At 43.8% G+C, this 16,764-nt stretch overlaps 1 protein-coding gene across 2 annotated transcripts in view; it reads left to right on the top strand.

The window, feature by feature from the left end:
- LOC143940138 (para-nitrobenzyl esterase-like) overlaps nt 1-16,764 on the top strand; it is a 53,297-nt gene that overhangs the window by 30,077 nt on the left and 6,456 nt on the right. For both annotated transcript variants that reach the window (XM_077461228.1, XM_077461235.1), the window contains exons 4-8: nt 2,075-2,271; nt 5,907-6,109; nt 10,642-10,700; nt 10,793-10,963; nt 12,338-12,559. In XM_077461228.1, the coding sequence (XP_077317354.1) occupies nt 2,075-2,271; nt 5,907-6,109; nt 10,642-10,700; nt 10,793-10,963; nt 12,338-12,559 (852 nt within the window). The remainder of the gene's footprint in view (nt 1-2,074; nt 2,272-5,906; nt 6,110-10,641; nt 10,701-10,792; nt 10,964-12,337; nt 12,560-16,764) is intronic.

Raw genomic sequence — 16,764 nt, 5'->3', positions numbered from 1 at the left:
ACCTGTAGATGTGACAACTTTTGCGCAAACCAATAAATATACAATTATTGACTTTTTTTTTTACCAAAGACATGTGGCTGAATGCATTTTGGCCTAAATGTATGACTAAAATTGAGTTTATTGGATTTTTCTAATAACCAAAAGTAGAAAATATAATTTTTTTTCAAAATTTGCGGTCTTTTTACATTTATATCGCAAAAAATAAAAATCGCAGAGTCAGTCAAATACCTTTAAAAGAAAGCTCTATTTGTGGGAAGAAAAGGACGCAAATTTCGTTTGGGTACAACATTGCATGACCGCGCAATTACCAGTTAAAGCAGCGCAGTGCCAAAGTGTAAAAAGACCTCTGGTCATTTACCAGCAAAATGGTCTGGTCTGAAAGTGGTTAAACTGTGATCAACTGTGGTCTTTTTTATTAGCTCAGTACCAAAATAGCTTTCCTGGGGCATTTCAGTGCCTGGTAGTGCAACTGAAGCAAATAATAAAATTATGGGTGGCAAGGCTCTGTCAAATAATCTCCAGGATAAAGCTGTGGATGGACACAAGTCAGGAGATGGAAACAAAAAATTGTAAATGGCTTTATCGATAACTAGAAGCACAGTGAATCTATTATTAAAAAGGAAGTAAACTGCTGTCTTTTTTTGTTTTGTTTGTTCTTCCCTGCAAAGTAAAGGCATAATGTGCTAGTATGCATCGCATACTAGCACATTATGTGACCCTTACCTGCAAACAAAGCCTGCATCGCCCCCCGCTGGAGGCCGCATCCATCTTTGCCCCTCTTCCTTCCAGGACCTGTGGCCTCTGGCTCTGTGACTGACTGGAGCCGTGTGACATCACTCCTGACGGTCATGGTACACTGCTCTGAAGAAGCGGCACCAGTGGCCGCTCCTTCAGAACGCATGCGCCGATGACGTAATTGGCACAGCATACAGTAAATATCTCCTAAATTGTACAAGTTTAGGAAATATTTACACTGCCTATAGGTAAGCCTTATTATAGGCTTACCTATAGATATAAACATTAGAAGGAAGTTTACTTCCTTTTTAAAAAGTGGAGTATATTTGGTACAACATAGACCCTCCCTGGATCAGGACATCACTCCAAACTGGATGAAATAGCCAGGATGAAACTGGTAAAAGAGGCTACCAAGAGGCCTACAACAACTCTGAAGCAGTTGCAGGAATTTAGGACAAAGAGTGGTCATTGTGTGCATGTGACAACAAGATCACAAATTCTCCACCAATATGGCTTGTATGGGAGGGTTGCAAGAAAAAAGCCACTCCTCAGAAAGGCCACATACAATCAGAACTGAGCTTTGCCAAAATGCACCTTGAAGATTCTGAGTCCACATGGAAAAAGGTGTTATGGTCAGATGAGACTAAAATAGAATTATTTGGCCTCAACACTAAATGATATGTTTGTGGAAATCCAATACAGCTCACCATCCAAATAACGCCATTCCTACAGTAAAGCATGGAGGTGGCAATATCCTGTTATGTGGGTATTTCTCTGCGGCAGGGACTGGGACCAAAAACAGATGGGGCAAAAAAACGTCAAATGCTTGAGGAAAATCTGCTGCCCTCTGCCAGAAAGTTGTCAATGGAAAAAGGTGAATGTCTTTGCATGGCTTAGTCAGATCCCATTGAAAATCTGGAATGACTTGGAGACTGCAGTCCACAAAGTCACCAAATTTAACTGAACATGAGCAGTTCTGAAAAGAGGCATGGGCAAATATTGCAAAGTCTAGATCTGAAAAGTTAGTGGAGACAGATCCCAACAGACTAAAGGTTGTAATTAAAGCGAAAGGTGGTTCAACAAAATACTGACATGAGGGGGTGTAATCCTTTTTTCCAACTCAGCGATTCTGGTTTTGATTTTTGTTTTTTCCTGACATGATGGTGTTCTATCCTTCACTTGGATATTATATGTTGCATGAGTAAATACAGCTGGATAAAACAAAAAATGTGTCTATCTTCATTTCAGGCTGCAAAGCAACAACATAGTTGTTTTTTTTCTATATCCATTGCATGTTTTGTTTATGTCCATCCTCATATGAATTCTCTTATTATTAAAGGAGGGACTTCAGTGTGGACTATGATGGTGTCCCCTTTGGCCAAGGGTCTTTTTCATCGTGCCATTGATATGAGTGGATCCTCTCTGTTTAAGGCCACTATGGCTCAGGCAGAGAAGGACAACCTGGTTTTCCTGAAGAAGACAGGCTGCAAAGATGCTAAATGTTTGAGGCAGCTGAACATAACTAAGATCCTTCAAGTAAGTGTCACCCACAGGTGCGAAGCTCACGAACATAAAAAGCTTCAGGTTTTTATTGCATATACCCCATTGTCCCACTTGGGTAGCTTATTACTGTAACTGAGGAGGTATACCACATGGACAAAAGTTTGTGGACACCTCAACACTCCAAATTATTGAATTCGGATGTTTTGAGTGAAGCCATCTCCTAATGCTACAACATACAAAGACCTCTTAGACACTTCTGTGCTTTTTAGGCCTCGTGAACACTGGTTTATTGTAGGCGTTTATTGTTTATTCTCCTGACAGTGTTAAAAAAAGCACCTAAGCCACATTTTTCAAATGCATTTTGGTGCGTTTAAACATGTTCAGGCACATTTGAGTATTTATATATTTCATTGGCCAGAATTTATATTTATTCTGGACATTCAAATGACAAAATGCTCAAACGTTTTACGAGCATTTAGACCCATTTAGCCACAATTTCCATTTTATATTCTTCTGCAATTCTTCTGTGTTCAGGAACAGGAGCTTTGACTGCCTCTAAACACTGCTGTTCCTAAACTTCTCTAAAATCCTATGTGTGCATAGACACAGAGGGTTTTATGGATGTAGTTCAATAGCTTAAGCAAAAAAAATTCCAAAAGCCACAAAAATGTCAGTTTAGGAGCAGCAGTGTGCATGAGGCCTATACCCTTCTCTGAGAGTGACTGTGCATAAAGCCAGGTGCATAAAGACATTGTTTGAGGAGTTTCTTTGTAGGAGCCCCAGTAACCTACACAGAGCTCTGACCTCAACCTTACTAAACACTTATGAAGACATTAAATGCCACTGCAAGCCAGAATCCAGGTCTTCTCATCCACCATGTAACCTCACAATTGCATTTTTTGACTTAATGGCTCACATTTAAACAGACACACTCCAAATTCTTTTGGAAAGCCTACCTAGAAGAATGGAAGTTGTTATAACTGCGTAGGGTAGGGTTGGTATGACACACAATTGGAAGGCTTTTAAAATGAGATAAAGGGCAACAGTGCTATTCATATACAGTACTATGCAGATTGATAATGGTAATAATGTTGTATAGCAAAATTGGTGTACAGTATATCATGCTGACATGCAAATGTATATCAAATACAGTGGTGTGAAAAAGTGTTTGCCCCCTTCCTCATTTCCTGTTCCTTTGCATGTTTGTCACACTTAAGTGTTTCGGAACATCAAACCAATTTAAACAATAGTCAAGGACAACACAAGTAAACACAAAATGCTATTTGTAAATGAAGGTGTTTATTATTAAAGGTGAAAAAAAATCCAAACCATCATGGCCCTGTGTGAAAAAGTGATTGCCCCCTAAACCTAATAACTGGTTGGGCCACCCTTAGCAGCAACAACTGCAACCAAGCGTTTGCGATAACGTGCAATGAGGCTTTTACAGCATCCTGGAGGAATTTTGGCCCACTCATCTTTGCAGAATTGTCCTAATTCAGTCACATTAGAGGGTTTTCGAGCATGAACGGCCTTTTTAAGGTCATACCACAACATCTCAATAGGATTCAGGTCAGGACTTTGGCTAGGCCACTCCAAAGTCTTCATTTTGTTTTTCTTCAGCCATTCGGTGGTGGACTTGCTGGTGTGTTTAGGATCATTGTCCTGCTGCAGAACCCAAGTTCGTTTCAGCTTGAGTACACGAACAGATGGTCGGACATTCTCCTTCAGGATCTCTTGGTAGACAGCAGAATTCATAGTTCCTTTTATCACGGCAAGTCTTCCAGGTCCTGAAGCAGCAAAACAGCCCCAGACCATCACACTACCACCACCATATTTTACTGTTGGTATAATGTTCTTTTTCTGAAATGCAGTGTTCCTTCTACGCCAGATATACTTGGACACACACCTTCCAAAGAGTTCCACTTTTGTCTCATCGGTCCACAGAATGTTGTCCCAAAAGTCTTGGGGATCATCAAGATGTGTTGTGGAGAAATTGAGACGAGCTTTGATGTTCTTTTTGCTCAGCAGTGGTTTTCTCCTTGGAACTCTGCCATGCAGGCCATTTTTGCCCAGTCTTTTCCTGATGGTGGAGGCATGAACGCTGACCTTAACTGAGGCAAGTGAGGCCTGCAGTTCCTTGGACGTTGTTGTGGGGTCTTTTGTGACCTCTTGGATGAGTCGTCGCTGCGCTCTTGAGGTAATTTTGGGCGGCCGGCCACTCCTGGGAAGGTTCACCACTGTTCCATGTCTTCGCCATTTGTGGATAATGGCTCTCACTGTGGTTCGCTGGATTCCCAAAGCTTTGGAAATAGCTTTATAACCCTTTCCAGACTGATAGATCTCAATTACTTTCTTTCTCAATTGTTCCTGAATTTCTTTGGGTCTCGGCATGATGTGTAGCTTTTGAGGATCTTCTGGTGGACCTTACTGTGTCAAGCAGCTCCTATTTAAGTGATGCCTTGATTGTGAACAGGTGTGGCAATAATCAGGCCTGGGTGTGGCTAGAGAAATTGAACTCAGGTGTGGACAACCACAGTTATAGTATGTTTTAACAAGGGGGGCAATCACTTTTTCACACAGGGCCATGATGGTTTGGATTTTTTTTCACCTTTAATAATAAACACCTTCATTTACAAATTGCATTTTGTGTTTACTTGTGTTGTCCTTGACTATTGTTTAAATTGGTTTGATGTTCCGAAACACTTAAGTGTGACAAACATGCAAAGGAACAGGAAATGAGGAAGGGGGCAAACACTTTTTCACACCACTGTAGCAGCCAGCACAGCACTAAGACTAAGTGTAAATCAAGGGATATGTGAAAGGTAAAATTTTGTGCAGCGCTCAAAAATTAATGATGATAAAAATTGATATATATACAAACTTATGTACACTGTGCAATGACCACAAAAAAAAAACTGTGAAAAGTGATCTGAAATTCACACCCAAGTCCATGTGTCATCATATGAAGATTTTTAAACTATAAATATAACAGTCCTTGGATAAACTGTGAAAACAGATTATGTAACCAGAAGTGGAATTCCACGTGACATCGGTGTTGAGGTGAGGACACACAATAGGTCCACCACCGGTTAGAGAGGAGTCTTAACAGAGTAAGAGGACTCAAATGGGCATATTCTCAGTCAGTCAACAAGGCATAAGTGTAAACACCAAAGTATGGGATCTCCACGTCTGGGCTCCAGATCAAGATGGAAGACAGTCTAATTGGTCAAGAGATGTCACAGAGAAGCAGTCCTGAGGATGTCAGGAGAACACAGATGTCACGTGGAATTCCACATCTGGTTGCATAATCTGTTTTCACTGTTCATCCAAGGACTGTTAAATTTATGGTTTACAAATCTTTATATGATGGCACATGGACTTTAGTTGGGGGTGAATTTCACACCACTTTTCAATGCTTTTTTTTAGGTCATTGCACAGTGTACATCAGTGTACATTTTATCACCAATAATGTTTTATACACCTAAAGAAAGAACAGCCTTAGCCTGGTCTACTATTTTGTAGGTAAAAGGTTCCCCTTTTCAATATAACAGAAGCAACATACACCTAAAATATAGACATGGAGGGTTTACTCTCGATAAAAAGTATATTTTATAGTAATGGTTATGGTAGCTTTTTGTTTGATATAATGTTACGTGTGTTACTTCTAGTCCATTCCTTGGAAAGAATACCCAGAATGGGCAGCGGAAGACCTTCTTGACTTGCCACAAAAAGGAAAATTTATTGGCCCGTTGCCTGTAGTGGATGGATATGTGGTGCCATCTTCCCCACTGGATGTTTGGAAGGAGAAGAAAGAGGGCTACAGTGACGTTCCATATGTAATTGGTACCTCCCTGCAAGAAACTGAGTTTGCGTAAGAGAATTATTATCTCTTGAATTCAATGACAAAGTCCAGGAAAGTTTGGGTTCCTTTAGCCTAGGAGACAGATACAACCAACTGGCCCTTTTATAGTAGGGATGAATTTCTATACAAGCATTATTGAAAATGTTTAAACCCCCCCCCCCCCTCCCCAATAGAGTTCACACACGCAGTTAGTATGCACGTTTACCTTCTCAGTTTAATGCCATTCATTGGTATTCACATGAACATTTAATGCCACCACAGTAAATTTTAATGGACTCACTCCTTTTTCTCACCCTGGTGACATGCGACAGCACTGGTGCTTGGCAATTTGCCTCTTAGGGACCAGTACTGTCACATGGGAACAGAAAGAGAAAGTTCTTAACCCTGTGTAGACTTAGGTTTAAAGATGTGACTTTAAACCTAAGCGGGACTTTTCCACACTCCAGGCAGCTAAAGGTGGGAAGTAAAAGGATGTGCTAGAGTTAAAGTACAGGTTCATTACCCACTTCCATATCAGGCTTATTCTGGCACTCCTCTTCTACATGTAAAAATCATATTTTTTTTGCTAGAAAATTACTCAGAACCCCCCCAAACATTATATATATATATATATATATATATATATATATATATATGTTTTTTTTTTTAGCAGAGAGCCTAGGGAATAAAATGGCGGTCATTGCAACTTTTTATGTCACACGGTATTTGCGCAGCAATTTTTCAAACTTGTTTTTTTGGGAAAAAAAATGTTTTGTGATTTAAAAAAAAAAACAAACACTAGCTCATTTTTTATTTTTTTTGTATAATGTGAAAGATGATGATGTTACGCCGAGTAAATAGATACCCAACATGTCACGCTTTAAATTTGTGCACACTTGTAAAATGGTGCCAAACTTCGGTACTTAAAAATCACCATAAGCAACATTTTAAACATTTTCACAGGTTACCAGTTTAGAGTTACAGAGGAGGTCTTGGGCTAGAATTGTTGCTCTCTCTCTAATGCCCGTACACATGATCGGAATTTTGGTCGGAAAAAGCTCTGATGGTTTTCCCAAGGGAATTCCTACGGGATTTTGCTCAAGCTGTCTTGCATACACACGGTCATACCAAATTCCGACCGTCAAGAACGCGGTGACATACAACACATACGACGGGACTAGAAAAAGGAAGTTCAGTAGCCAATAGCTTACGTCTCGTAGTTGAATCTGAGCATGCGTGAGTTTTTGCGCGTCGGAATTGCATACACGCAAAATTTCCAATAGAACCTTTTTTCTGTTGGAAAAATTGAGAACCTGCTCTCAATATTTTGCTGGCGGAAATTCGGCCAGCAAAATTCTGATGGAGCATACACACAGTTGCATTTTCCGATGAAAAGCTCTCATCGGTTATTTGTTGGCCGAAATTCCGACCTTGTTTACGCAGCATTACTTTTGCAAGCGATACCTCACAAGTGTGGTTTGAACACTGTTTACAAATGTGGGGGGCGACTTACATATGTGTTCGCTTTTGCGTGCGAGCATGCGGGGATGGGGGCTCTTTACATATTTTTTTTTTTATTATTGTTTACTTTTTTTTATTTATTTATATTTTTTTACACTTTTCTTTTACATTTTTTTTGTGTTTTTTTGGGATCACTTTTATTCCTATTACAAGGAACGTAAACAGAAATAAGGCATGACAAGTCCATCTTTTTGGAGAAATCCGGGTCTTTAAGTTCCCAGATCTCTCCTCCAGGCTGGAAAGACTGAGATAAAAAAAAAAAAAAAAAACGACTTCAGCCTTTCTAACATCGCGCTCGGGCCTCCGAAGGTCATAGAGACTTCTGGGGGCCATCTGGTCCCCGGTATTCTCTTTGGTGAACTTCAGCCACCTTCTCCGGCTCGCTGACCGCACGGGCGAGCCAGTAGAATTATGGAGGGCGGCGGGAGGGAATCAGCCGCTATGATTGGTCTTACGGTGTAGGGAATCACCAGCTGAAGAAGAAGATATCTGAATGATGCCTGTCCAGGATGTCATATGATGGCCTTGGGTGGGAAGTGGTTAGACTGATCTGCTTTTGGCAGGCTTTGGTTTTATTACAATCGTTTCTCTTTGGAACACGATTATTTGTGTCCTAAAAAAACTTACCAACTGTTGAACAAACATGCCAAAATTATTTAAACCTACCTTAAACGAAGAGCCGTAACAAAGTAAAATGTAAATAACACTTTTTGAAAGTCTGAAATGGGTATGCTGAAGGAGTCACAGTGTGCCTGTGATGGTAAAGCCATTTTTTTTAAAATAACAAACATGTCATACTTGCTTGCTCTGTGCATTGGTTTTGCACAGAGCTTCCCTGATCCTCCTCTTCTGGGTCCATCGCCGGCTCTCTCAGCTCATCCTTTTCTCCATGTGCCACCATAGGAATCCACTTCCTATGGTGGCATATGTGTGGGCTCGATCCCAAGCCAGGCTGTGTGTGTCTTTTGACACACACACTGTGGCCCAGCCCTGCCCTGTTTCCTCCTCACTGGATTTGATTGACAAGAACTGGAACTCACTGCTGCTTCCATGTCCAGTGAGGACATGATGGAATGAGATTGGGCACAGGTAAGTATTTATATTTTGGGAGTGGGGGGGGGGGTTCTGAACATAGGTTTTTGTTACCTTAATGTAGAGAATGCATTGAGGGAAAAAAAAACCTTTTATTTGTACGGTTTAGAAGCAGGGCTGGACTTTGCCTCTCACAGGCCCTTTGAACTGTTCACTGCACTGTGCTTCCCACCACCTCACTTGGATAAATGTAGCTGTTCCCCTTCTGCTGCTCCACACAGCCAGCATCCATAATGGTGGTGCAGGTAGTTCCTATGAAGCAGAAAGGAACGTAAGTGGGTGTAGCGGCTTCACCGAGGGAATCACATGTACTGACTTTATAAACCAGGAGACGTTTATTACTGGAGAGACGGTAGTAGAAAGAGTATTTACAGCAGTAATATAAATAGTTTCACTCCAAGCATGGAGGCACAAATACACAGCACAGTCACTTCTGATTTAAGCAGTAGTTATATTCGTCAGCACTATAGGCACTTTCCACTGACTGACACAGTATAAACCCAAGCAACGAGGCTGATATTCACACACGTTACCCGGTAAAAGCGATATGCCTTCAGCAGATGGATATAGGCATCTAATACACTTGTGCCTCCCTGACAATCCTATACCGGATTTATTATCTGCAATGGGGAGTCTTTCATCCGACCAGGATTGCTGATACAGGACTCCGTAGGAACCCTGAGCTATCCCTCACAGGCCGGAACATTCTCCCTACTTTCTCCTAACTCTCCCTCACAAGCGGATCTCTGTCCCTGTCTATACACACGTGCTCTGTTCTCAACGTGGCTGGGCTTTCCTATATGAGATATCAACCCAAAAATGGCCGACGTTTGCTTGTCCTATCAGAACAACAGGCTTCTCCAAAATGGTGTTGGAGACAATTATAGAGGCCAAACAGCTCTGAACATATCTACACATAAACATATCAAATCGGCTGAAAAGTGACTATATACACTTGATAATCCACTTCCTCTTGCAGCCAGCTAGGCTGCCCTGCACTACAGCTGCCTTCAGACAGACAGAAGTGTCCATGAAAGTGAGGAAACTGAAGGAGTGAGGTGAGGAGCAGACAGATTTGGGTATCATCAGCATATAGATGGTATTGGAAGCCGTGGGTTATCAAGTGACCAAGGGTGGAGGTGTAGATAAAGAGAAGGGGTCCAAGAACAGAGCCTAGTGGGCCCCCACAGAAAGGGGCAATGGAGAGGAGGAGACAGAGTTGTAGGTAACACTGAAGGAGCGCTGTGATAGGTAGGAGGAGGATGGAGTTGGGCCAGAATCAGCTCTTGAGGGAGTCTATTCCACATTTTCACAGCTCTTACTGTGAAGAAGCGTTTCTGTATTTGGAGATCAAATCTAATTTCTTCTAGACAAAGAGTGCTCCCTTGTCCTCTGTGATGTCCTTAAAGTGAATAACTCAACACCAAGTTCACTATATGGACCACTTATGTATTTGTACATGTTGATCATATCCCATTTAATCGCCTCTTCTCAAGATAGAATAAATTAAGTTCAGCTAATCTTTCTTCCACTTCTCAAACACTGCTTTGGGTTCTGGATGGGACCTCATTGTCCTCATGTATAATGTAAGAATACTAGTCCTGCATTGCACATAATGACATCATTAACTGGAGCACATTAGACAGGATGCTTCGGGGGAACCAGTTGCACAGCATGGTGGAAGCCTGCTGGAGTGATGAATAAGGAATGTATTACAGCTTTTTCCTCTACCCCTAGCGTTAACCAAACGTTTAACCCTTGTAGTGGGGTTGGGGTGGGGGGGGGGGTTCACCGCTAGGCATTCGTTTTTAGCTTTGAGCAGAATTCTATTCCCGTCTGGAGGATAATAGAAAAAAGCTACCCTCTAACTCACTCTGCCTATCTACCAAGACGCAAGGGAGGGGCATCCCATGTTCCAGTATACTTATAAATGTCCTTTTTCTCCACAGCCCATTTTTTGCCAATCTGTCCAAGTGGACTGAAGAGGATTACCGCTGGTTTGTCAAATGTGAGTGGTTCCCCCACTGACTGAATTGTAAACTTTTAATGAATCTTCAGTCATATTTATAAAATAATGATTTGTGTAATGTTCTTCTCCAGTACGTCTGAACACATTTGGGGGAAGTCTGGCAGACGAGGCTCTGGCTCTCTATCCCACCTCAGAGTTCTGCACCCAGCAGCTTGAGCGTTGTGTGGAGAAGACCTACATGACAATGGTGTCTGACCTGAGAGCCTCATGTCCCAACAATGAGCTGGCCAAACAAGCAGCAGGTACATGTAAACCCTCTCTCTGGGAATTCTATTAAATCTTTTTTTACAAAAGGGAAAAATAAAAGCAAGTATATTCTTGGTCCATGTTTTTTTTTTTTTTACCATGATACCTTCCTGTCGTATCATCTTTCCTCTCCAGAAAGGACTCTTTCTGTGCCAACCGTTCTCCAGTATCCACATAGGAAATTTGACTGGAGATATGCTTTAAAGCCCAATTAAAGTCTCCAACCTCTCTTATGTTTACCTTCTGTACCTGTGCATGGATTTATGACTGATGCCACTTCTTGCCCCTTCCACTGTGGTGCTATGTGCTGGCATAACTGAGTAACCACCACTCCTCATCAAAAGTCTCCTCACACAGCTTTGTATTGCAGAGGAAGAGAGGGGATATATCTGGCCAGGTCTAATACTGGGTGCTGGTTGCTTAGAACACTGGGTCACAATCTGGTGCCCCTTGGACTGCACGGTCATATTTATACTCCCTGCACAACTGCTCTACCAGGAGAGTGGAAGTAAAACTAGAAAATTGGAAGTTATTTGTACAATGTCTATCAGACTTCATATATAATGTATTTCTGTGACTCCAGTTGGGCTTTTTACTTTTTTGAACTCAGTGGAACATAAAAGAACATTTTAATTGAAAACCCCCATGTGATGTCCCCTTGGGAAAGTAGATCCCAGTCACTAGTAGAAACGTATTATAATAAAATAAAAAGGAAACATTCTCAGGACCTGTTGTATACTAGAAACAAAAATTCAAATCACATAGGCCATGAATGAGGTGACCTTCCTCGACAAAGTATCTAAGCAATTGAGGACGCGGTAGTCATGGGTGGATAAATTCTTACCTCCTGGCTTTGATTCCACCTTGCTAAAGCCATAACTTCCCACTTGCCTATAGGGCTATGGCCTGTAGCCATTCCAGATGTGTGCCACTGACCTCCGGCTCTCTTCTCTAAATTCCCAATTCCTATTTTAACATTCATCTAGTTTACTTTCTCTCTTCTATTCTTTGGTATATTTTATTTGGTGCTCAGTGCTTCCTACCTACTTTGGATTGTCAGATTTAAGACCTATTCGTACCTGATCACCCTCATTGTTCTTGTCCATTAGGGTGTGACACCCTTGTTGCCAATGTTCTGTAACTTAATTGTTAGAAGTAAATTAAAATGTTATTACTGTGATCTTATAAATTGTTTACCTCTGACTTGCGTAGTACTAACTGTGGGTGCGATCCCCACTACAAATTGTAAAAAAGACCATCTCAACCAACGTCTGTATTAAGGTCTACTTCAATAAAAAAAAGATTGAACAAGGAAATAAAAAGGAACTGTTCTATGTAATTGATGATTATTCATTGTCCTGTAATTGCAGCTTCATTGTCCAGCCCTGTCTACCGCTATCAGGTCACCTACACTCCATCTAGGCCAGTTAAAGTTAATGGCCTCTTCACCTATGAAAGCTGGTTCTCCTTTCATATGCTGGATATCCTGGGATTTTTTGGAACACTGGATTACGCTCTTGGAGAGACTACAGAAGCAGATCGTGACTTCCAGAGGCTGATAAGAAAATACTTCATTCACTTTGCTAAAGAAGGTAAGAATCTTAGAAGGTAAGATGTTGCTGTAAGAACTAGCTGTTAGAATGTAACAGCTAGTGACCAGCATATTGCACACACTGGGTATACACTGCAGCATCCCAGCATTCATGGTTTAGAGATACTGAAATGTGAGGGCTGCCATTGTTGAACATGCTAGTTGCCTGGCTGTGTGTGGTATAGAATCATGTCCTTTTGGCTAGACAAGCCATTTCCATGCACTTCACGGGTTGTGTTGGGGTGATTCTCCTGACAATTTATCGAGGTACCAAGTTCTCATTTTCTTATAGGGTTAGGTGAATCGAGGCTTAGTGCCTTTTTAGTCACTTTGGCTGGTCTTGCTCTTACAAGGTCTTTTCTTAGGTCCCCCATCTACTACCTGTTTCTTCCAGGAACTTGTCGCTTTCCTTTTTATTTTTATTTTTTATTTTATTTTTTGTCCTTTCCTTATTTCCCCATTTCCTTAATATTGGGCATATTATCTAGCTTCTCACTTGGTCTTTGGTCAGTGCCCCTTCTGTGTTGATCCATTCCTCTCTGGTCAGTAACCCTTTTTTCTTAGTATTGAGCATCAGGTTGATTCACCCTGTCCTCCCCATGGTTGTCCTCTCAGGTTCCCTCATCTGGCCTCATATAGTGTCAGTTTTGCGCACTAGTCCATCAGGCAATCCCGGTTTCTGTTTGGTGGGCATGTTAGCAGTTGTTGCCATTTGCTGACTCAGTTGGGCTGCATCCCAGATAGCAAGCAATCGTGCTGCAAGATTGAAAATTACTTGCTTTGCTGTTGCTAGATTTGCCAGACTGCCAGACCAGTTTGTTACACAATGGCAGTAAGTCGGCATTGTATATCTCCAGATCAACTTTCTTTGCAAATATTCTGCAAGTCTGCTGCAGGTTCTGGTTCAGTTATGTTGTGCAATAATAATCCCACCACGGGGGGGGGCATTATGGTAAACTGTCCATGCTGTAGACTTGCAGAACTCTTGCTGTAGACTCACCACTGCAACTTTGCTCTTGCTAGAGACTTGCCACGCAAATTTGCAACAAGTTTTAAAGGTTTCAACAAGAACTTGTGCTTCAAGTGCTCTGCAAATGTACAACTTGCTCCCGCTCTCAGTCCTCCGCCACTTTATTCCATGCCTCGATTTGAAAATATGGATCTCCAAAGGTATAACCTTGCTCCGAGATATATATCATAACTTGTCCCTTTGTACGTTTGATCAGTTGGTATCGAGATTTCAACTCCCTGATTCTGCCTATTTTCCCTACCTACAAATTTCCTCTCTTCTACGGAAGCAACCTCTACCTCTTTACCTGCAAATACCTTCACTACTAAACAAACTCCTTCAAAATCCTAGTGGCCCTGTTAAAGGAATATCTTTCTTTTACAACATCTATAACGCCCAACATTCCTTTTCCAAAACATCTACTATTACTAAGTGGGAACACATCCTTGGTAAAAAAAATTCTGATGATCATTGGAAGAATGCATTCTCTACTACATATACTTCTTCCAGATGTCCCATTCATTGGGAAAATTATTCTAAAGTAGTTCACTTCTGGTACCTTACACCTTATAAACTTAGTAAATTTTGCACAACTCGTACAGCCTTATGTTGGAGAGGATGCATATCCTGTGGACGTGCAAATCAGTCCGCTCCTTCTGGCATAAGGTTTTCACAGTGATATCTGATATCTGTGATAACCATGTGGAGCCCACACCTGAGTTAGCCTTATTACATCTAACAATACATGAGTTTCCTTCTAAGATTAGAGTAGTGCTCACACAAATATTGCTTGCGGCCAAACTCACTATCACACGTTTATGGAATTCGCAGAGTTCTCCTTCTCCCTCTGATGCTGTTCTCACCCTCAACCATCAGTGCGAGATGGAGAAACTCTTAAGCCGCGTACACACGGGCGGACTGTATGGCCTACTTAGTCCGTCATACAATCCGACGGACAGTCCGTCATACTTTCGAATGAACGGACTTGACCACACACACCACTTTTTGAGCGGACTAATACGGCGTACTAAGTCCGCCATACTATCCGCCCTACTTTTGAAATGAACGGACTCACCCACACACGCGGAGAAAAGTCCGCTCATTTCGAGCGCGTCTCCAGGTAGGCGGGGCCCGTGAAGGAGACGTCGCTGACCCCGCCGCCTGGTATGGGCTTAAAGGGGAACCCCAACGCCGAAAAAAATCGGCGTGGGGGTCCCCCCCAGTCCACAACAGACCCTTGTCCGAGCACGCTACCCGGCCGGCCAGGACCGTACCAGGCCGCGTGCCCTCAACATGGGGGGGTGCCTTGGGGAAGGGGGGCCGCGCGGCCCCCCCACCCCAAAGCACCTTGTCCCCATGTTGATGAGGACAAGGGCCTCTTCCCGACAACCCTGGCCGTTGGTTGTCGGGGTCTGCGGGCGGGGGGCTTATCGGAATCCGGGAGCCCCCTTTAATAAGGGGGCCCCCGGATACCGCCCCCCCACCCTGTGTGAATGAGTATGAGGTACAATGTACCCCTACCCATTCACCTGTAAAATAAAAGTACAAAAAAAACACAACACACGAGATAAAATACTTTATTGCACAGCTCCGGGGGTCTTCCGTCTTCGGGGGTCTTCTCGCCGGACTCCTCCGCTATCTTCTTGTAGCTCTTTTGCTAGCGGAGGAGTCCGGCTTTCCTCTTCGCCGCCGGCCTCTTCTCCCGACTTCGGGGGTCTTGTCCCCCTCTTCGGTTCTTCTGCCGGGCCACCGCGCCTTCTTATAGCTCTTTTACAGGCAGTGGCCCGGTCTTCTGTCGCCGTCGCCGCCGCCTTCCGTTCTTCTTCTTCTCCAGGAGATGTTGCCTCGACGATCTCTCCGGCCGGAATGCCAGGGATGCACTGCACGGCCACTTATATAGGGACAAGGGGCGGTGTCACATGGCTTTATGTCACATGGGTTGGTCACATGGGTTGATGTCACATGGGGACTATGACATCGTAAGGGGGCGGGGTCACCATGTGACACCAACCCATGTGACATAAAGCCATGCGACACCGCCCCTTGTCCCTATATAAGTGGCCACGCAGTGCATCCCTGGCATTCCGGCCGGAGAGATCGTCGAGGCAACATCTCCTGTAGAAGAAGAAGAAGAACGGAAGGCGGCGGCGGCGACAGAAGACCAGGCCACCGCCTGTAAAAGAGCTATAAGAAGGCGCGGTGGCCCGGCAGAAGAACCGAAGAGGGGGACAAGACCCTTGAAGTCGGGAGAAGAGGCCAGCGGCGAGGAAGAAAGCCGGACTCCTCCGCTAGCAAAAGAGCTACAAGAAGATAGCGGAGGAGTCCGGCGAGAAGACCCCCGAAGTCCCCCGGAGCTGTGCAATAAAATATTTTATCTCGTGTGTTGTGTTTTTTTTTTGTACTTTTATTTTACAGGTGAATGGGTAGGGGTACATTGTACCTCATACTCATTCACATAGGGTGGGGGGCCGGTATCCGGGGGCCCCCTTATTAAAGGGGGCTCCCGGATTCCGATAAGCCCCCCGCCCGCAGACCCCGACAACCAACGGCGGGGTTGTCGGGAAGAGGCCCTTGTCCTCATCAACATGGGGACAAGGTGGTTTGGGGTGGGGGGGCCGCGTGGCCCCCCCTTCCCCAAGGCACCCCCCCATGTTGAGGACACGCGGCCTGGTACGGTTTAGGAGGAGGGGCGCTCGCTCGCCCCCCTTTCCTGGCCGGCCGGGTAGCGTGCTCGGACAAGGGTCTGTTGTGGACTTGGGGGGGACCCCCACGCCGATTTTTTTCGCCGTTGGGGTTCCCCTTTAAGTCCATACCAGGCGGCGGGGCCAACGACGTCTCCTTCGCGGGCCCCGCCTACCTGGATACCCGCTCGAAATGAGCGGACTTTTCTCCGGGCGGGAAAAGTCCGCTCATTTCAAAAGTACGGCGGACTGGCATACACACGGGCGGATTGTCCGCCGAAATGCGAGTACGACGGACAGTATTTTGAAAAATCCGAAATACTTAGTACGCCGGACTGCACGCTGAAAAAGTCAGCTGAAGCCCACACACGAGCGGACTGTCCGCTGAAATGTGTTTCGGCGGACTAAGTAGGCCATACAGTCCGCCCGTGTGTACGCGGCATTAGTCTTTATACATTCTAAAGCCACGCCGTTTAGGCTTAAATGGAGTAGCTGGCTCTCCCACCCCAGCTGTTC

The sequence above is a fragment of the Lithobates pipiens genome, unplaced genomic scaffold (genome assembly GCF_037356315.1).
Source record: "Lithobates pipiens isolate NorthernLeopardFrog02 unplaced genomic scaffold, aLitPip1_a1.2 Scaffold_10, whole genome shotgun sequence".
In the NCBI taxonomy this organism is placed as follows: domain Eukaryota; kingdom Metazoa; phylum Chordata; class Amphibia; order Anura; family Ranidae; genus Lithobates; species Lithobates pipiens.
This window is presented reverse-complemented; position numbering and strand designations above follow the sequence as displayed.